Consider the following 21,982-nt stretch of genomic DNA (forward strand, 5'->3'; position numbering starts at 1 on the left):
TCCCAGTCATAATCTGTAAGAAACTTTTACTTTTAGATTATTATTTTCTCCCTGTTGCAGTGATTCCTAGCTAGAAGACCCCCTGTAGATGACTAATAATAAAGGTTTGAAAGGTCAGTTACTCTCGTTTCTTTTTAAGAACCAAATATAACTTTTTATTGTTGTTGTTGTTCCTAAGTTATACAGATAGATATATTTCTCTCTACTTAGAGATAGGAATCATTTGCTATCTTGTTTGGAATCAAGACTCATTGGACTGCACTTAATTTATGGTTGCCATAGCAACTGAGAAAAACTACAGAATTGAAGATAAAAAATATTTTTGAATGAAATGATAATTGTTTTGAGAGTGCTGCCATTGATATATATATGTGTGTTACTCTGGTTCCTGTACTGACAGGCTTTACTTTTTAACAGATCATTTAATTTATCTGATTTTTAAAAAAGATTTATTTATTAATGAGAAAGATAGGAGGGGAGAGAAAGAATCAGTCATCACTCTGGTACATGTGCTGCTGGGGTTTAAACTCAGGACCTCACGCTTGAGAGTCTAACGCTTTATCCACTGTGCCACCTCCCAGACCACCATTTATCTGATTTTTAAGTTATGCTTTAAATGTGACATTCAAAAGTAATGTTTTCTGGAACTAGATTTCATAGTTCTAATATTGATTTTGATAATAATTTGCTGACTGACTTGTCACAAGAAACTGAAGTTCAAATTAACAGATTAAAAGAAATTAAAAATGAGTAAACTTAAAAGCTGCTACAGAAATATTTGAAAATCATTTTGAATTATATCTATCTCTGCCTAGAATATAAAATACAAATTATGTAAGTGGGATTCAATTTTCATTCTTAGTTGCTCTTGGGAAATATTCGTGTAGAAGAGCAGAGCTCTGGCCCATAAAATATGAAATGGTTTCATCATCAAGACAAAAATAATATAAGGATGGACATTAGGAGAAAAGAAAAAAATAAAAAGAACCTCATGACGATGATACCAAATGTAAAATAAATAAAACTTACCATGATGTAGTACAGGAAGATGGAATTGAAGATATTAAGCTAATGAAGAATAACTTCAAACTTTCTTACTTTTTTTAATGTCAGAAATAAAATACTCACTAGCAGACACATTCAAGGAGTTTACTGTTCTTTCCAGCTGGTTTTCTGCTGTGCAAGTTAATGTAACATTCTCTTCAGGGGAAATGATAATTTTACTATAATACCTGCCATTGACATAAGGAGATTCCTCTGTCTGGAAGAAGAAAAAAGGAAGATGGAATTAGAAAAAGTAATGAATTAAAAATCATTAGAAAGAAGAATATTAAGTGAAATTGGATAGAGGTGGTACTCTATAATACTACTGAGTATCCAAGGATGGGTAAATATAAGGTCAAAGATAAATATGATAAAAATAAAGAAAGATAAATATATAAAATGGGGCACATAGTGGGGAGAGTCAGGTCCTGGGACAGGATGGCAGAGGACCTAGTGGGAGTTGTACTGTTGTGTGGAAAACTGAGAAATGTTCTGCATGTACAAACTATTGTATTTACTACTGACTGTAAAACATTAATTTCCCAATAAATAAAAAAACAAAAAATAAAGTATGAATTAAGGATTGTAGATACAGTATTGACACAAAAATTAGTGAGTTCATAATTGATTTTTTTCTTATGTTTCTAATGTACGTTCTCACAACTAATCAAACTTTTTTCCATAATATATTTGCCTTGAAGCAATTCATCAGTAATTATCTCACCATCAATTTTACCTTCAGAAACTTATGAATTTAATTCTTACTTGCAAATTAGATGATCATTTTCCCCTATTGTAGTTAATTCCTTTATCTTAGACCACTACATCCAAGTGTACATGCATGTCTGATTTGCTCATGAGAAAATAATGACTTTTTTTCTTAATTTTCCTGAGGTAGATGTAGAGGAATAGGCTAATTTTCAGTGACTGGTAAATTCACTTGAGTTTTGAAAGGGGCTAACAAGGACAATCACTTTTATCTAATTCCTCTAAGCATGAGACATTTCACTTTGGTGCCTTCCATAGAACATTTGCTTTTTAATCAAACGTGACTAGAGTTATTATATGTGCTCTTTTTTCAGTCATATAATGTACAAGATAGCTTATAGTGTTCTGTTATTTGCTTACTTCTCAACTATATTGTAATGACCTTGAGGACAATACCATGCCTTTTGCTTAAAGATACTGTCTAGTTCGTACAACAGAGCTCTGAGTAGTTGTAATATAATAGTTCCACCATGTGACTGAGGAGGGAACACGTAAAGATTATGAATGGATCAGCACAAAGTTAGAACAAGAAAAATAACATATCACCTAACGGGGCAGAATCAATCCTTCTCTGTGACAATGAAGAATGGCATTATTATTTTTGTCCTTGTAGTACTCACCTGTGATTTTTACACTTCCCAGTAGTATTTTTTCATATAACTGTCTTACTGAGTCTTTGTTTTTGCTACTTTTATCCCTGCAAAGTGAATTTACTTATTCCTAGGATAGCTTTTTATATCTTTGCATCTTTTCATTGATCATTGCTTTTCTATTTTCTATGCCTTCATTATGTGCACATAAATGTGCCCATATATTCTATATTCCTGCTTTTCATACATAATTCAAATGTAAATTTAGAATTTTGCCTTCTCTCCTACTTACCATCATTTTTCATTACAGGTGTGGTGTGCTGATTTATATTTTGATATGTATATACTACATTATTATCTTTACTTAAAGTAATGCTTTATTATTTAATTATAATTAATTATTATTGTTGTTGACTTGAGTAAACAGAATAGAGTAGAATAGGAACATCCGTTTTTTCTTGCTCAAAATGGATTTCTACATTGCCACCAATCATGTTCTATTCATTATGAATTCTTAAAAGTTTTATTTTCTTAAAGTTAAGAAATCCACAATCTCTTTAATCCTCATGTATGCACTCTTACTTCATAACATCTACCCAAATCAGGAGTAATTTGCTTCAAGTGTTCCCATATCTTCATCTGTCTTTAGTACTCAGTTTTGTAAATATATTACATTACCCACAGGTAGAAGATCTAAAATTCACAGTAAGTTGTGTAAGCTAGACCAACGTTATTTCTGAATAACAAAAATGGATTTTTTAACATAAAACCAAATTGCACCTCTGCTTTAAAAATATGTTCATAGAGTTCAATTTGTATCAAAACTGGGAAGAGGGCAGTGCAGATGATTCACATAATCAAATGGAAGTTGTGTGTGTTCCTGAAAAGTCTTTAACTGACTCCACTGTGCAGAAAGGCATGAAGGTTACTATAGGGTAAAAATAGTTACCAAGTATGATAGTAATCCAAGCTAAATGAGGTTATTGCTTTGAACCCCCAGTAACAGGTCATTTTTATATTTCTCCTTAAATATAAATTATTTATTTATTTATTATTATTATTTTTTAATATTTTATTTATTCCCTTTTGTTGCCCTTGTTGTTTTATTGTTGTAGTTATTATTGTTGTCGTTGTTGGATAGGACAGAGAGAAACGGAGAGAGGAGGGGAAGACAGAGAGGGGGAGAGAAAGATAGACACTTGCAGACCTGCTTCACCGCCTGTGAAGCGACTCCCCTGCAGGTGGGGAGCTGGGGTTCGAACCAGGATCCTTATGCTGGTCCTTGTGCTTTGCGCCACCTACGCTTAACCCGCTGCGCTACAGCCCGACTCCCCCAATATAAATTATTTATTATGGGTAAGAGAGACAGTATAATGGTTATGTAAAAGACTTCCCTGTTTCTTAAAATATTGTTTTTTTAAGCAAAGCACTGTTCATCTTTGGTTTACGGTGGTGCGGGGAGATTGAACCTGGGACTTTGGAGACTCAGGCATGAGAGTCTGTTTGCATAACCATTATGTTATCTACCCTCCACCCTTCTTATTATCTTATTGAGAGGTTAATGGTTTACAGTATGGTTATTGGCACACAGGTATAATTTCTCATCTCCCTGTGATGCGTATCTGCTGAACACACTCACTTAACAGAGACCCTTTTCCACCATCATGCATCAAGACTGCAATACCCTCTCCACCCCCTCCCTACCTTCCTCCTCCAGAGTCACTTGTCTCCATGTAATACATCACACCCAGTCCCAGTTTCATTTTGTGCTTTCCCTTTCTGTCTTTGTTTGCAAAAGACTTTCATGCCTAAGGCTCTGAAGTAAGAGGATCAATCCCTGGCACCACCATAAATTAGAGGCAAGCAGTGCTATGCTAAAACAAAACAAAAATACCATTTATAATTTCTTCAATCTTTATCTTATATAGGTACCTAGTGAGGATGTCCTTACATAGATATAATCACTAAAGTTTAGTTTATGCCTACTTCTTATCAGAAGTAAATATCCTACACAGGACACATTTAGCTAGCCTTATCCTGGTCCTAATCCTGGCATATGTAAATCAGACCATATGTTCCTAAACTGACGGTTTTTCATCACTCTCTAAAGTCCAATTTGAAAAAGAAATATCCCCTCACATACATTAATAAGTAATGGAGACCACATGTACTCAGATGTGTAAGTTTATGATGCAGAAAAGGGTACCTTAGTGTTTTAATTAATCAAGTTCTAAGATTTAATTTCCATGGAACAATACTCGATTAATATTCTTTTAAATGCAGGTACCGACCACAGGATCAGTGTTCTTCCATTATCTGTGACCCTGGGATTTAAATTTTCTCTCTGAGCCATGTTCTTCCTTTGAGAAAATTAAGAAGTTAGCAAAACCTTCTGAGAATACATTGTAAATTTCATGCTTATTACGAGGTAGCCTGCAGTATACACACTTCCATAAAGACCCACAGTGGACAGTATTTAACAAGAGAAATACTTACTTGGTTTATGACGCTCCCACTGCCAGTGATCGTCCAGTGTATGGCTGGCTTCGGAAAACCTTCCACATGGCAGATTATTGTTTTAGATAGTCCACTGGGATCAGTTTTCTTTGTCATTTTAATTTGAGGTTTTCCTAAAATGTCATTACAATTAAACTAAGATGTTGAATTGATACCATAAAATAAATCAGCTATCAAAGTCTTTTAAAAAAATGGAGTTTTGGGAGTTGGGTGGTAGCACAGCGGGTTAAACGTACGTGGCGTGAAGCGCAAGAATGGCTTAAGGATCCTGGTTCGAGCCCCTGGCTCCCCAACTGCAGGGAAAGTCACTTCACAGGTGGTGAAGTAGGTCTGTCTTTATCTCCCCTTCTCTATCTTCCCCTCCTCTCTCAATTTCTCTCTGTCCTATCTAACAATGATGACATCAACAACAAAAACAATATAAAAAATAACAAGGGCAACAAAAGAGAAAATAAATAAATATAAATAATAATAAAAAAAGGAGTTTGGAGCTCAAGTGGTTAGTTTGTTACCTTCTACAATGAGAGTCAAAGACTCTTTTTTCTTTAGTCCTTCAACCTCCTGCAGTGCAGTTTCACAGACATAGTTTCCAGCATCCTGATAATGGAGACTAGAAAATGAAGGGCTAGATCGAAGCCTGATGTTATCCTGATGAAATAAAAAAGTCAGTTACTTTACAAGGAAAAACTGTGAGTCTATGTATGTATTAGATGATAATTAAGCCAAAAACTTATTCTTGAGTCATGAAAATGCAAGCTTCTTTTTGTAAACTAAAATGTTTCCAAAAACACAATTCCTTTTTCCTTTGTAGTTTTTATCAAATCTAAATTTTATTTCAGATTCATTCACTGAATTTCCAATTTGGAACAAGTTCATAAACTGTTGAGTCTCATTTTCCTAAGAATGAGACAATACTCTTAGCATACTGAATTTTTCTGAGAATTTAATTATATAAACAATAATGAGGTTTTCTGATGGTAGTCATTACATCTACTCCTTGCATTAAATGTAGGTGAATTAGGATTGACAGACATTGAAGACTTGTGCTTTGCAATTTATAGGATACGATAATTGAAATAGGAATACATTAGAGTCATGGAAATTATGATAAAATTATTTTACTAACCCCTGATAACAGATTACTATCATAATTTATAAGACTAAAGAAGAGACATTTAACTACAAACTCACTTGGTATACAGAAAACAAAACTATTTTTGACAAGAATAGAAAGGCTTTTAAGTGAATAACTAAAGCCAATGCTAAGATTATGTATTTTTTAAGATTATGTATTTTTTTCCAGTCCCTATAAAAAAAATCAAAGACTTGACTAGCATTATATACATTAGATATCCAATTAACAATAGTGGCTGCAATTAATGTAGAAAGTGATTTGGTCAAGTGAACTAGTTTCTCTAGTCCTGTAGTAAAACAGTATATTTATAAGAGTAATCTAGATGACCAAACTTGTCTAGTCCTTTGACCGTCAATTACTACAATTGTATCATTAAATATGTACTCTATGGAATCTCACTGAAATCGCCTCAGTGAAGAAATTGAGATAAGGTTTTGGTTGAACAATTATTGTACAGTTACTATGCACTAAGCACTGATGAACTATCAGAGATGAATAGTAACATTTGCATTTTAAGGGTGATATATAGACTCACAAGGGTAGGAGAGATTGTTTTTGTGAAGCTGTGAGATTGTACGTTCTTTCCCTTTCCTTCAGATAGAGAGGAGAGACACCGTAGCAAAGGAACTTCCTCTAGTGTCACAGTGCTCACAGGTGATGCTGGGGTGCTCACATGGCAAAGCATACCCTACCCAGTGAACTAGCCTTCCTGTCTACCAGCACATAAAAATAAATGAAAGAAACTATTAAGTCAGTGGGATCAGCATTCAGAAGCATAAAATCAGTTTAAGCAGACAGGCTGACTACTGTGAAATCAGAGCAGAGTATTTACAGTTAATATGGCACAAGTTTGAATCTTTGTAACTTAACAGATTTTGAATTTCAATTGATTTAACTTTAATAAAAATGTGAGAAGATATAATTGTCCTTTTTATTTTGTAGAGCTCTTGTATCATGAGGAAATAATGTGAGTTAAAACATACTGTGAATTCTCATCTCCCAAAGTATGTAACTGTTTATGTGTATGTGTGTGTGTGCATATGAATACACATATATTATTACTTAGTATATACATATAATAAAATTAATGCCTCAAACTAAGTTTCAGAACATCAACTACGGATGTCATATCTTTAATATTTTATTTGAACATGTATATGATTTGCATTATAAGAACCATAATTATGATTGTATGGACCTATTAGTATCACTAAGTGTACACACTTGAATTTATCAATTGCTAAGGAAACTGAGAAAGGAATCAGAGCAAACATCAGAGCAAACATTAGAATATTACTTGCAAGGAGTATTACTTACTTTCATCCATACCACAGTTGCATTTCTACTAGCAGATATTGTACATGACACAGGTAGGGCATCTCCAATCTGCTTGGTCACTTCCCCACTTGGGTTTAAGGACAAATCCAAATCTGTGAAGCAGAAAATCTTGAAATGCAAACTCCAGAAAAGTAAGATAGTCAGAAGGAGAAGGAGAAAAAAAAGAAAAGAAAATAACAAAATCCCCAAATTTCACTTGAAATTTCAGAACTGGTGTGATTGAAATAACGGATAACTCAGCATAACTTATTTAAAACTTCAAAAGTCAGGTTTAAGACCACTTTGTAAAAATAAATGCTCAATCTAATTGATAATGAATTTATATTCAGTTCACATGACTGATGGTTCAACTGTGTGTATGTATTCCCATGGGGTCTATCACCTTGTGGAGAAAAATTTTTTTAGATCATTTCTGTAAGGAGATAAAGAAAGTTAAGAACTAGATAAATGTTATAAAAAGTTTAAGACATAATGTGGGAAAAAAAATCAAGTATATTTAGACAGCAAGTGATAAGTTGAAAACCATAAGTTTGTGTTTCTTCAGAGAGCCCTGACTATAATAGTAATCTTAAGAAAAACATTACCATCTGATGTCTTATGAAGCTGAAATTTTATATAAAATCTATTACTGAGCACACTGTCAGAAGATAATAACTGTTTGGTTTTTAAAAGAGCACAAATACATCTAAAGATGTACATCATCTGTCAGATGCAAAGTAGTTTGAACAAAAGTATTACTTTCACACTATGAGTTGCGTAAGGACAATCCAATTTAGCTGAACAATTATTGTACAGTTACTATGCACTAAGCATTGATGAACTATCAGAGATGAATAGTAAAATTTGCATTTTAAGGGTGATATATAGACTCACAAGGGTAGGAGAGATACCACAGCAACAAAACTTTCAAGCCTGAGACATCAAAAGCCTAGGTTAATCCCTAGAATCACCATAAGCCAGGTGAGTGGTGCCCTGGTGAAAATAAATTAATAGGACCAGGCAGTGGCGCACATGGTTGGGAACACATATTAGCATGCACAAGGAACTGGATTTGAGGCCCTGATCCCCACCTGCAGGGGGATGCTTCACTGAGGAAGGTATGCAGGTGTCTCTCTTTCTTTCTTCATCTAAATCTCTCCCTCCCCTCTCAATTTCTCTCAGTCTTATCAAATAAAATAGAAAGGAAAAAAAAAAGGTGGGGGAATGACTGTGGGGAACAATGGATTCATAGTGCTGGCACCAAGCTCCAGCAAGAGCCATAGTGGTAATTAAAAAAAAAGAAGAAGAAAAGATAAATAAATAAATATAGCTTCACCTGGATGTAGTGCACAACAACATGAAGTCAGCAACTAGCAGCAAATATGCTTTACAGTAGAAGCTAAATAACTGTTAAAAATGAAAAGCTATCAGCAGAAATATAATCAAAGGCTTAAGGGAGAACTGAACTGAAATGGGCTTTAAAGCATTAGTAAAGCTTCTATATAGACTTAGTACATATATGTGGTTTCTTTGTTTTATGTTTGTATGTATGTATTTTTACCAGAACACTGCTCAGCTCTAGCTTGTGCTGGTGCCAGTGATTTAAACTGAGACCTTCAGAGCTTCAGGCATGAAAATTGTTTTGTAAACCATTATGCTATCTCTCCAGCCCTATATTTGATTCCTGACGTTGAGAAATTTGATAGGTAAAGATACATGAAAAACCTCTGCCATATAAGCAAAATGGTGAAAGAGCTTTGCAGATTTCACAATGAGAACTATATGAACGCAGAAACCACGTGAAAGGTCAGTCTATATAATTATCTGAGGCCAGAGAGTTAGCGACAGTTCTCGCGATATTAAGAACTGGGCTTTTAATTTTATGGCAGTGGGGATTGCTATTGTATCCTGCATTTGCCTTGGCTTTCTTTGCATGTTATAATTGTAATTTCTTCACAATCTCCATTTTTATATTTGTGTTTCCTAGTAGACTGTAATGACCAGGAGAGTAGGGGTCATGATTTCCTGGGTCACTATGGTCACAGGGCCTTTCATAAGCATGGCAGTATCTTAAACTAGCATTGGTCTAGCTAGAGGTGGCATAATGACGATGGCACTGAACTTCAAAGCATGAGGTTCCATGTTTGACTCCCTGGTAACATATATGTCAGAATGAGGCTTTGTTCATGTTCTCTCCCCCCCTCTCTGTTAGTAAATGAATATTTTAAAAACTATTTTCAAATAAGTAAGGGGAATAATAATGCTTTCTAGTTTTCCATTAATGCTATGCTTTACAGAAGTTGCACAGGTTCATGTGCTATGTGTGGATAGACATGGGTCCTTGGTCAGATGGATGGGGTTTATAATTAGCAGTATTTATATCCTTTTCCCATATTTGCAAGCTGCTCTCTGCCCTATTCCAGATTCCTAGTCCTATCCTCAACTTTGACACCATCTTCCTAGACAATACTTTCAGCCCAACTGCATGTTAGCTATGGGGCTCAGGCAAAAATTAGTAAAGTCATGGGCTCCTCGGAATCTACCTGAAATAAGACTTCCTGGCTTCGTCAAACATCAAGATCCCAAATTTCATCAGCTATCCTCTTACCTTTAGGCTCCTGATTATTAAATAATTTGTTCTGCTTTATACCTTAATGCTTTTCAGCCATAAAGCTGCAGATGACCATGATGGCAACTTGACTTCCCTGGGCAGATAATCTCACCAATGAGTCCTGGATCCCCACCTCCTTAAGCTCTGCCCCACTAGGGAACAGAAACAGGCTGGGAGTGTGGATCAATCTGTCAACATCTATGTTCAGTGGAGAAGCAATTACAGAAGCCAGATATCCCACCTTCTGCGCCCCATAACAGATCTCTGGTCCATTCTCCCAGTGGGATAAAGAATATGGAAACTTCTAATGCAGTGGAGCAGATGTGGAACTCTGGTAGCGGAAACTGTGTGGAATTATACCCCTCTTATCCCACAGTCCTGTCGAGCATTACTAAATTACTAATTACATTTAAAATTTTTTTTAGAAGTGGAATTTTTTCCAAACATTCATTGAATTTTATGATGGTGAAAACCTAGTTAAAGTGTATTAGAAACCTAGCTATACCATTAACTTTCCAGTGAGAAAAAAAGACGATTTACTTAAAGGAAGACAAAGGCCTTTGGAAATATGTGATAAAGACTTTTCATATGCTTGAACTGATAGAGGATAGCTGGTGCTTAATTAGTGATTGTGAGTCTGTGAGATGAAAGTCCTTTAAGAGTTCTGTTCTGCGAACCTGTTGTTGGCGTTTTTTTTTTTTTTTTTTTTGCCTCTAGGGCTCGGTGCCTGCACTATGAATCCACTGCTCCTGGAGGCCATTTCCCCCCATTTTGTTGCCCTTGTTGTTGTCATTATTGTTGCCATTGATGTTGGATAGGATAGAGAAAAAATCGAGAGGGGGGAGATGCAGAGAGAAAGACAGATACCTGCAGACTTGCTTTACCACTTGTGAAACAAGCCCCCCTCCTTGCAGGTGGGGAGCTGAGGGCTTGAACCGGGATCCTTACGTCGGTGCTTCCACTTTGCCCCATGTATGCTTAACCTGCTGTGCTACATGGTTGGTGTTTTTATGTATAATCTCTCTAGTAATACTTGTAAGTGAAATAAATCATTTTTTGAAAAACATCAAGAGCAAATGGATAAAATAAGATTTTTTTTGGTTTTCAGTTCACTAATTTAAAATAAAATCTTGATTTACTGGCAACACTTTTGTTGCTTTCAAAGAACAATAATAAGTTTTAATTTCAGTGTTAGAGTCTACCTACCAAAACCAAAAAAGCACACAAATCCAATAAAATGCACTAATATCTGACTAAAATGCTGTATGTTTTTTGTTGTTTTATCCGGGCTGGCTTCACAGGCGGGTAACAGAGACAACCAGAGACACGAGGCTGGGCCAGGAAGCTGTATTTCTTTATTCACGAACAACGATTCATAAACTAACCCAAACTAATCACCAAACAGAACTCTCCTGCATCCTTCTCACATGGAGGCTCCAAGAAGTCTGGAACTCTGTCGGTTTCTTTGGGGCGGGGACAAGCGGGCCCGCAAAACTAGCAGGACTAAACCAATTTTCCTGGCAGGGGGAGAGCTAGACCAAACCAATGTAAAGCATACAACAATTGCCTGTCGAGGCAAGTACGTCCCCCAGAGGCAGGAAATGTTTTTTTTTTTAAGCTGATAAAGTTTTGCCCACAAAGGCAAAAAATGGCCCCCTCAGGCCTTCCCTTGGCAGCACACTGGTTCTTGTTACTTGCTTACATGTTTCTCCATGTTTGTGCCAGTTTCTTTTTTGAAAATGCCTGTATGATATAGGTTTCTGTTCACCCCACACCCCTGATACTGTAGTCATTTAGTTAAAAAGAAAAGGGGGAATTGTTGTATGCTTTACATTGGTTTGGTCTAGCTCTCCCCCTGCCAGGAAAATTAGTTTAGTCCTGCTAGTTTTGCGGGCCCGCTTGTCCCCGCCCCAAAGAAACCGACAGAGTTCGAGACTTCTTGGAGCTTCCATGTGAGAAGGATGCAGGAGAGTTCTGTTTGGTGATTAGTTTGGGTTAGTTTATGAATCGTTGTTCGTGAATAAAGAAATACAGCTTCCTGGCCCAGCCTCGTGTCTCTGGTCGTCTCTGTTACCCGCCCATGAAGCCAGCCCAGATAAAACAACAGCTGTTGTTATTTTTTTCCATATCACATGTAATCTAAATAATTGCATCCAAATCTTTTCAACTTTAATTTGCTATCCTACCTTGCATGATCAACAAGTGTTTCAGATAAGAACCCATTCCTGGGAGTCGGGCAGTAGTGCAGTGGGTTAAGTGCTAGGTGGAGCAAAGCGCAAGGACAGTGTAAGGATCCTGGTTCAAGACCCCAGCTCCCCACCTGCAGGGGAGTCGCTTCATAAGCGGTGAAGCGGGTCTGCAGATGTCTCTGTCTTCCCCTCCTCTCTCCATTTCTCTCTGTCCTATCCAAAAACAACAACATCAATAATAACAATAATAACTACAACAATAAAACAAGGGGAACAAAAGGGAATAAATAAAAATAAAAAATAAATTAAAAAAAGAATTCATTCCTTTTAGGAGTGTAAACAAGTAGCACCTTTTAAAATATAAACACCTTACACAATCTCTAAGCAATGGCATACTGATTATTGGCCCAACTATCCTATGAATAATGACATCAAAGAGTTAATCCTTAGGCAATTCTGCCTGTTGCTTTATTTCTGCACGTTCCAATTTTCATCATGGAAGAAGCTGGCTAAAGGGTCCTATGACTGACAGAACATCAAAGAAAAATCACTGTTGTTATTCTGAAAGGTGATGGCTTTTTCTCTAGCTGACCCCTATGGCAGACATATGCAGATCTGTGTAATATGAATATGGAGCAAATAGAGAAATGGCCCAGTTATGAATATTTCTTCACAGTTCCGAATAGAGAAATGTCCCAGTTATGCACATTTCTTCACTGTCCCAAATAGAGAAGTGGCCCAGTTATGAACATTTCTTCACAGTCCACTATTTCTACAGAATTCCTCAGGGTGTTCATCAGACATCAGACAGTCCAAAGCAACCATTTGGTTACTGTATTTCCCAAGGTATCACCTATATCTCCCTCAGTGTTTTATTTCCCACCCCATATGTTTTCCAATCATTATAGCAAGAACAAAAGATTTAGAACTAATTTCTCAGCACAATTTCTGAAGCTTCTTTCAATTTTGAAAGCAAGAAATCCTTTAAGTAGAAGGAACTGTAGTAGACCATATCTAGAGGAAACTTACTGATTGTACTATTATGTGAAAAGGAATTATTAGAGTTTCCCCAGTACTTCCAAGGAAGATGGGTATTTTTTCACTGCACTCTGAACTCTAGGGCAATCAGGAAGCAGTTCAAATTAGTTCCTAGTATATCCCCATGATGCACCAGTAAACCAATAATAAACTGTCAGGAATTACAAAATAAAGAACACAAGTATTTATTTTCAATACATATCTTTTTTTTTTTTTACTCTGATGAATTACATGTAACTTTGATAGTACCTGGGTATAAAGAACATGTTAGTAAGTAGATACATTCACAATATTTTAAAGAGCTTCTGTTTCTGGAAATTTTCTTTTTTAAAAAATTATTTATTCAACAAGGGCAACAAAAGGGAATAAATAAATAAAATAAAATATTTGAAAAAAAATTATTTATTTTTTAATGAGAGAGATACAGAGAGAAAGATACACAGGCCAGCACACTGCTCAACTCTGGCTTATGGTGGGGCTGTGGATTGAATTTGGGACTTTTGGTGCCCTGGGCATGAACATGTTTTTGCGTAACCAGCCTCTCCATAAATTTTCTACCTTTACATTCAGCAGCTGATAAATGACTTCTACTGTTCCCTAATGACTTTTAGTAGTTGCTAATGTATAGTAATTTTATGTGGGTGGGTATTAACATTACCCTATAATTTTAAAAAATTCCATTTACCTTTTATCTGGTCCACATGCAAACCATGAACTTCAAGGATAACTAAATATATTCTTAAAATATAAGGTGACTAGGGTCGGGTGGTGGTCCACCTGGTTGAGCGCACATGTTACAATGCACAAGGACCCAGGGTTCAATCCCCCAATCCCCATTTGCAGAGGGAAAGCTTTGCGAGTGTTAAAGCAGGGCTGCAGGTATCTCTCTGTCTCTCTCCCTCTCTATTATTCCCTTCCCTCTAGATTTCTGGCTGTCTCTATACAACAAATAGATAAAGATAATTAAAAAATTAAAAATAGATGACTTATTCATAGTTATGTAAATATTTTTGATAACATATGGAAGACTACTGGAAAAAAGATGTAGGTTTCCCACGGCCTAAAGCTATAGCGACTACATACATCCATGCAAGATTCTAATACTGTACTGCAAATCTGAACCAAGATTGATGCTCTTTCAGCCAACTGAAACTATGTTATTTAGGAAAAGTGCAGCCGCAATTGTTTTTTTTTTTTTGGAAAGATAGCCAAGTTAGACAACTAGAGTCCTTTGAAGTTAACTTGGTAATTAAGAATAAGGTGACTTACAGTGAACAGTGATGGCTGTTGAAGCAATCATGCTTTTTTTGTCTATTAGGGAGCATTTGTAGTCTCCTGTTGCATTACGCCTCACATCTGTCAGTGTGTAAGTATTTGAGCTTCTTATTCCTTCAGGCTGTCCCTTTTGAGAGAAGCAAAATGTCAGATGATTACCCTTTGTAGATACAATGAGGATAGTTGGGTTTCTTGATGAAAATAGCACATTCTCAGATAAGAAAAAGTACTGAGTTTATTAGATTGGACAAACAGAAGCACAGTTTGTACCTTCTGATTTCTGCAAAAAATAATATTGTGGTTCTAAAGGAAATTTAGGAGTAGGTTTACATTGCATTGATGACTTCTGTTTTAGTAACAGGTGCTTTTTTCCCCAGATTTTAGTGATTTTTCAATATTTGCTTTTGTATTTACGCTTTTTCTAATTTGACAGAAGACTGGAGGCAACCTAAACATATCATGTATTCAAGTGAAAAAGAAATGAAAAATGAAAGGAGAGGAGGATGTAGAAAAAAAAGAGATGCTGAAATTAAGGGGGAAGGAATAAAAAAACAAAAGAAAATAGTTAATAGCAAAGTAAGAAAAAATATAGATGAACTAGGAGTATATATGAACAAAGCAAGTTAACTATTTCTAAAACTAAGATACAAAATTGGTTTTGTCCTCCTAATAGCAAAGTGAAAACACGGATTTTGAAATTTTATTTGGACACAACATCAAATTTATTAGGAAAAATGATTTTCTGTTAACATTTAAGTCTAAAAGAAATGACCATATATTCATTTCCTAAGTAATGCAGAGGCTGATAATCTTAAGTAAATATGAGTGGTACAGTGGATGACACTTGTAAATTTACTCTTATCCTAATGGGACACTTCTCTCAATGGAAGATTAGGTGAAACACAGACCCAGGAAGAACTCTTTTCTATTATGGCTCCAAATCTCTGTGACATTTTGAACATATCCTAGTGGAATTTTCAAAATGATTCTCTATGTGTATCGTTTCTTGCAGTTATGATACTGGCAGAAGTCAAGGAACTAGTTCTTTAAGATGCTAAGTAATGGTGACAAGATGTAGCCCACAGTGTTAGCCAATGAAGCTAAATACAGTGTGCAGTAGAGCTGTTCCTATTTGAGACACTTAGAGATGAATTCAAGAGAGGCACTTTGAGTACTTTGAGAATATTCATGAGACCATGTGCTATCATCATTCTTCATTTTGTAGCTAACTGCTTGAGAGTAGATTCTTAGTTTATTTGGATAATGAAATCTTGAGTTTTAATGATTAGTTTCTTGCAATCACATTTTTCATTATTTTCCCTAAAAGCTCTTAATATTAAGAAAAAAAAAAAGTGATCCCTGTCAAATGACAAAAGTCCCCCCCCAAGGACATTCTATAGGTATCCTTATCCTTAAGAAAAACATCCTTTCTCACTTATGCTATCCAAGGGTAGACAGTTCTTAGTGTCAGTCAACTGCCAAACAATAGGATAAAGTAGTCTGTCTCAAGTAATAACCCACAGGCACTTACTGGTAGGTAAAACAAAAACTCCTCAGGAGGAGGGTTACCATTTCCCAAGCATTTAAGAGTAATGTTGTCCCCTTCTTTGATGGCATGTTTTGGTGGTAGCACTTGTATTGTCACTTGTTCTGTAGGATCTAAAAGAATCATAGGCACAAGCTAAACATTTTTGTCAAGTACTAAATTACTCTGTACATTCAATGTAAATGACTAAATTATACACAATTTTCTTAAGAAGCTAGTAGTGGTAATTACTTAAATGTATCTTTTTATAAAAAGATTGAAGTTAATAGCTACTTGCTATACTAAGTACTAATCTTGGTTAAAGCAAACTAAAAAGAGACCTTGTTACATAAAAATCAATTACTTCTTAACAAAATGTCTTTAACTGAGGTAGGAATGGCCATAATAATTTTATGTGTAAAAGATCAGCAGGGATAATCCCATGATATTATTCCATTATAAGGACATTTAACTAGATTATATAGATCTTACAGTATAGAAATACTGGACCAGCTAGCAAAGAAGCTGAAACTATTAGGCACCCTATGCACTCACATTACTTAATAATACCTCAGACTAAATAAAAAGAGAAGTGAGCTAAACAGCAGAAGCAAGATTTTTGGCATGCAAAAGAATAGATAAATTTTCAAAAAGATAAATCCTATGAATCAAGGGAGACCCTTAAAACATTCAACAGGACTATAAATGTAGTGCCTGTCTTTTCTGTTCATTGATGTCAATATACTGAATACAACTTTCATTCCATTTTGGCCATTTTACAGAGCACATATGACAAAAGGTTATTCTTTCATAAAGTCTACTTCTTAAAAGAAAAACACTAAAGGAATTAAAGGTTGGATACAGTGAACCACATCTAGAAGACAGGAAATAAAAAGAGGTAGTATTAGAAGTTACAAATGACTCACTTTATATTGTATCTGTTTGTTATATAGCTGGATAATGAGTAATACATTTTAAAAATCATGTGATATTTTTACAGAATCATTTCTATAAGGTTTAATAACTATTTATATTTCCAAACCTGACAAACTAATCTATCTATAAAACTCATTTTACTATTATCTAATAAAGCCAGATGAGTAAGTGGTAGATTCAAAAGTTGTTTTTTTCCTATCATTTGCAGTCACTAATTTACCTTTATAAGATTGAAGTACAGCAAAAAAAACCTTACACATATTTTTCTAGATTTTTTTGTTTTGTTACTTGCTCATGTTTGGGCATATCTTTTTTTTTAAGTATTTTATTTTTGAGTGAGATGCAGAGAGAGAGAGAAACATCAGAGCATTGCTCAGCTCTGGCTTTGTGGTGTTACGGGGGATTGAACCTAGGGCTTCTGAGCCTCAGCCATGAGAGTCTATTTGCATCATCACTGTGCTATCTCCCCCACCTGGGCATATCTTAATATGTGCCTAGATTCTTCTGAGGCTAGGTAGTGATTAGTTCACTATACCTGTGTGTTTCTTATATTTTCCTTGGGTAGTTCATACACACACACAAAAAGGTTGTAAAGTAAATAAAATTTTCTTTCTAGAGTTCCCTGCTAGACTTTTGCTTGATCCTTCTAGAGCTAGTTTTCAATCTGTTGCAGATCACTATGCCAAATACCTGATCAAAGCCGAGACCAGAACTACTAGAGATCATAATCTGTCTGACTTCCTGTTCTATTTAAAGCACCCCCCTTCTCCTTGTCTCCTTTACAACAGTCTCTGCTCTTTATTAAAAAGCTGTAGAGATAAACTGAGGTCAGAAAACTAATGGAGTAAATCTGAGTTCTAACAGGAACTTTATGGATGTCCCCTAACATGCCTCTAAGAAAATTAATGCTCTCTTGCTCTTCTTTAACTTCTGATTTTTTGAAAATTACTCTATTAGTAAATAAACTCTGTTAGTTATTATGGTTTTCTTCTTTGCTTTTTCTTATCCACCCAATCATGGAGTTCTTTTTTAAAATTTTACTAATGATTTAATATTGATTTACAAAATTATGAGACAACAGAGGTATAACTCCACATAGCTCCCATAACGAGAGTTTTGTGTCCCCATTCCCTCCAATGAACACTTCAGTAGTTCTCCCAAGAGCACGGGAATGGGTTGACTATTATTTCTATAAATACATTTTTCTATATTTCTGCCTTCCCTTCTTTTCTAAGTCACACTTATAACTATTACTACTTATGAAAGTCCTTGCTTTATTCTTCTTCTCTCTCCTGCCCTTGATAAAATTGGAGTTCAGAGCCCCCTGGCCACCTTCCCCTAACATTTCTCCCCCTCTGGGAGTGTGGACTAAAATTCTTTATGAGGTGCAGAAGAAGATGGGAGTTCTGGATTCTGCAATTGCTTCTCAGATGAACATGGGTATTGGCAGGTCGATTCATATCCCAAGCCAGTTTGTTTCTTTCCCTAGTGGGATAAGGCTCTGAAGAGTCAATCACCAAGTTCTAATGATCATTACTTCATATATTTTGCACATTACATTCCCTTTCTGTTCCCACCAATACTATCGCAGTATAGGTCTAAATAATCAATACTGAAAACACTGCCATTACTTTAATGATGGGCCTTTTGGTCACTACTAGGCCATTCCATTATTCGGGGCCCTAGTCAGGGAATCCTGGGATTCCATCCATATAGATATGATGGACCTAGACCTCTAACAGATCCCTCTCTCCACCATCACTGATCATCTCCATCAGGGACAACATATCAACCTTCGTATGGGCCTCTACTGTACCTTGCCCTCAACATAGAACAATGGTAGAAATTGCCACACTCTCTGAAGGAAGCCTGGGTCAACATACTCTGCCACTCGAGGAAGACTGGTCTTGAATTGAGTGCAGACTAGAATGTTCCTAGCTATGACCATCGAATGTGAGCTCAGACTGACAGGGATGCAGGGGTTACACAAGCTTCTGTGCTAAATACAAATAGACATGCATCCCAGATCAGATCAATGGCGTTTGCAGTTAATGGTATTTATAATTTTTTCCCATATTTGCAAGCTATTCTCTGCCCTTATCCAACTTTATAGTACTATCCTCAACTCTGGCACCGCCTTCTCAGACAATACTCCTAGCCCACCTGCATGTTAACTGTCAGGACCAGCCAAAAATTAGTAAAGTCACTGCCAGTGTCCATGTCTAGTGGAGAAGTAATTACAGAAGCCATACCTTCCACCTTCTGTACCCCATAAAGATCTTTGGTCCATACTCCCAGGGAGACAAATAGGGAACCTTCCAATGGGGGATGGAATACGGACCTCTGGTGGTGATAACTATATGGAATTGTACCCCTCTTATCCCATAATCTTGTTGATCATTATTAAATTACTAAGATACAAAAAAAAGGAAAGAAAAAAATCACCCATCTTGTAAGATATCTTTCCCCATCAAGATTTATGAAGAGAATTCAAGGAATCAATAAATTCATATAAAAAAACCATAAAGAAAACACTGCCTTCAATTTCAAGATGAATTCACAAAATTCCTTTATCTTTTGTCCCTTTCATTTAGTAACCTCCTTCTCTTCCCTGAAGTCATGGTATGACAGGGGTTCTCAAAGTGTGGTCTCTAGAACATTAGTATCACTAGGCACTGTGTTGTAAACTCCTCCCCCAAAATTACTGGACAAGAAATTCCAGAATGATTTCAGGGATCTGTGTTCTAACAAGTCGTTTAGGTGACTCTGATATACACTGGTGTTTGACAATCAGCATCCTTGTGCACTTGAGGTTTTAGGACTATGCGTCAAGTTCTTGTGACATTTAACCACTTGCAATCTTGAATAAACAATTTCATTCTGCTCTGGGTGTATCATTTCTCTACTGAGGTAGTAAAACTCTTAAATGTCAGGACTATGTTTTAAATCATTTTCTGTCTTCACAGGAAGCCCTAAACTTCAAACACTGCATTTTCAGAAACTTTGCCAAATGTGCCTTACACAGTCAATTATAGTTAAATAGTTTCTTCTCTAATTAATCCGAAGATTCTCTTTGCCACCTGGGTTGAAATTGTTGGCATTTTTCTTTTGTTTTTTCTTCCCCCTTTCCTTTTTTTTTTTTTTTTTTGATTATATAGGATAGAGAGAAACTGAGAGGAGAAGGGGATATAGAAAGGGAGGGAAAATGATAAGACACCTACAGATGTGCTTCACCGTTCCTGAAATGTCCACCCTGCAGGTGGGAAGCAGGGCCTCCAAAGATAATTCCTTGTCCATTCATCCATCTTCTATGTATGACACTCACACTCATTCCTGTTTTTTTAAGCGAATTTCTCATCTTGAGCTTCTTTCCTATCTTGTACTTTCTTGCACTTACTTCCAGTTGAATATTTTTGGACAGGATTTTGTCCTCACTTATAGAACTAATAGTTATACCATGAAATCATCTAGAATATTCATTTTTTATAAGCTTTAATCTTATTTTAAAAAGTCTAAGGCAAAATAACTTTTCTTTCTTATTAAAACAAGTGAAATTTCAATTTTATTTTTTTCACTTAATGGAACCAAAACAGAAGTGCAGATGAGATATCACTCTTGGAAAGCTCAACCGACATTTATATCCTTTAGAACAGATGCATAAGTGCTCTTTCTTTAAAAAAATATTTTATTTATTTTATTTTTGAGAGAAATGCAGAGAGAGACACACACAGAGAGAAACACCAGAGCACTGCTCAGCTCTGGCTTATGGTGGTGCGGGGGATTGAACCTGGGATTTATGAGCCTCAGGCATGAGAGTCTCTTTGCATAACCATTATGCTATCTCCCCACCTCTTTTTTTTTTTTTTTTTACAACATATTGCACCAACACAGTATTTTTTAGAAGGTAGAGATCAAAACAAGGGTCTGATATACTTACATAATTTTTATTATATAACACTAAAATTATTTCTTGCATTTTTCCCAAAAAAATGTAATTAATAGTAATAATGACAATGGAACTTAATAATGAGCATTTAATGTACTATATAGGATGTTATTTCAGATATGTGATTTCATTTAGTCTTCCTAACACCATTATGAGAAGGCCTAGAGTAATTAAGTTACTTTCTTAGAAATAGTAATTGACAAAGCTGGAACTTGACTGTAGAAAATAAATTATTTGGGTGTCTTAAGCAATGGATGGGACTTGAAAGTAGAATTCAAAAAGCATCTAAAATGAACTTTAAAAATATTAGCATTTGATTTTTTTAATAAATTAGAATTGCATATTTACATACTAAGTTACTTACAGTAGATATCAAAGACTGCTTGCTCAGAATGAACTGTTTTCTGGCCAGATGGTCCATAATATGTTACAGAGCAGGTGAATGGCATTTGTACATCAGCCTTAGTTGTCTTGTACTCCAGAGAAGAAGTCATGGTATAGAGCTGAGTTTCTGGGTCAATTTGCTTTTTAAAATTTATGTCCACCTCTGAAGAAAATAAAGAAGAACATTAATGATAGGACCTTTCAACAGAAAATCACAATCCTTAATTAAATTTCACACTACTTTAGAGAAGTGCTTTTTGTCCTTCTAACTGTATTTAACAGGAGGGGAAACTGACATCTAATAAGGTAGGATGATTTCAAACTCATGAATCAGAGACACAGATAAAAATAGACTCTTGGAATCCTATTCAGTTTAATTAACTTCTAGAACATGCTATATACAGAAATAATTTTCTCTGTTCTTGGTTCTGTTGCATAAGGACTAATATAAAAAATTAATAAAAAATAGTGCCATAGATCAAAAGGGGTAAGACATTTGCTTTCAGGATAGACTAAGAAATGCCCACATAGAAAATAAATCAAAGTAGGATGTCTGAATTAATACATCATTAATACTGACACATTCCACTTCATATGTACCTCCTTCAACGAGTTGCAGCACTTTTCCATTCTTGTACCATGTTATGTTGCCTTCTGGATAACTGTCTCTTGAAATGCAATCACCCAACTGCAAAATGAAGCAATGT

The 21,982-nt window shown here is 35.6% G+C and overlaps 1 protein-coding gene across 2 annotated transcripts in view; it reads right to left on the reverse strand.

Moving 5' to 3' along the window:
* The window catches only part of ALCAM (activated leukocyte cell adhesion molecule), a 209,172-nt gene that overhangs the window by 18,294 nt on the left and 168,896 nt on the right, over positions 1-21,982 (reverse strand). For both annotated transcript variants that reach the window (XM_016187702.2, XM_016187703.2), the window contains exons 5-12: positions 21,876-21,963; positions 21,256-21,438; positions 16,016-16,143; positions 14,479-14,611; positions 7,372-7,484; positions 5,432-5,567; positions 4,899-5,032; positions 1,129-1,261 (exon numbers count right to left, since the gene is read on the reverse strand). In XM_016187702.2, coding sequence (XP_016043188.1) covers positions 1,129-1,261; positions 4,899-5,032; positions 5,432-5,567; positions 7,372-7,484; positions 14,479-14,611; positions 16,016-16,143; positions 21,256-21,438; positions 21,876-21,963 — 1,048 coding nt within the window. The remainder of the gene's footprint in view (positions 1-1,128; positions 1,262-4,898; positions 5,033-5,431; positions 5,568-7,371; positions 7,485-14,478; positions 14,612-16,015; positions 16,144-21,255; positions 21,439-21,875; positions 21,964-21,982) is intronic.

This window comes from Erinaceus europaeus, chromosome 9 (genome assembly GCF_950295315.1).
Source record: "Erinaceus europaeus chromosome 9, mEriEur2.1, whole genome shotgun sequence".
Classification (NCBI taxonomy): domain Eukaryota; kingdom Metazoa; phylum Chordata; class Mammalia; order Eulipotyphla; family Erinaceidae; genus Erinaceus; species Erinaceus europaeus.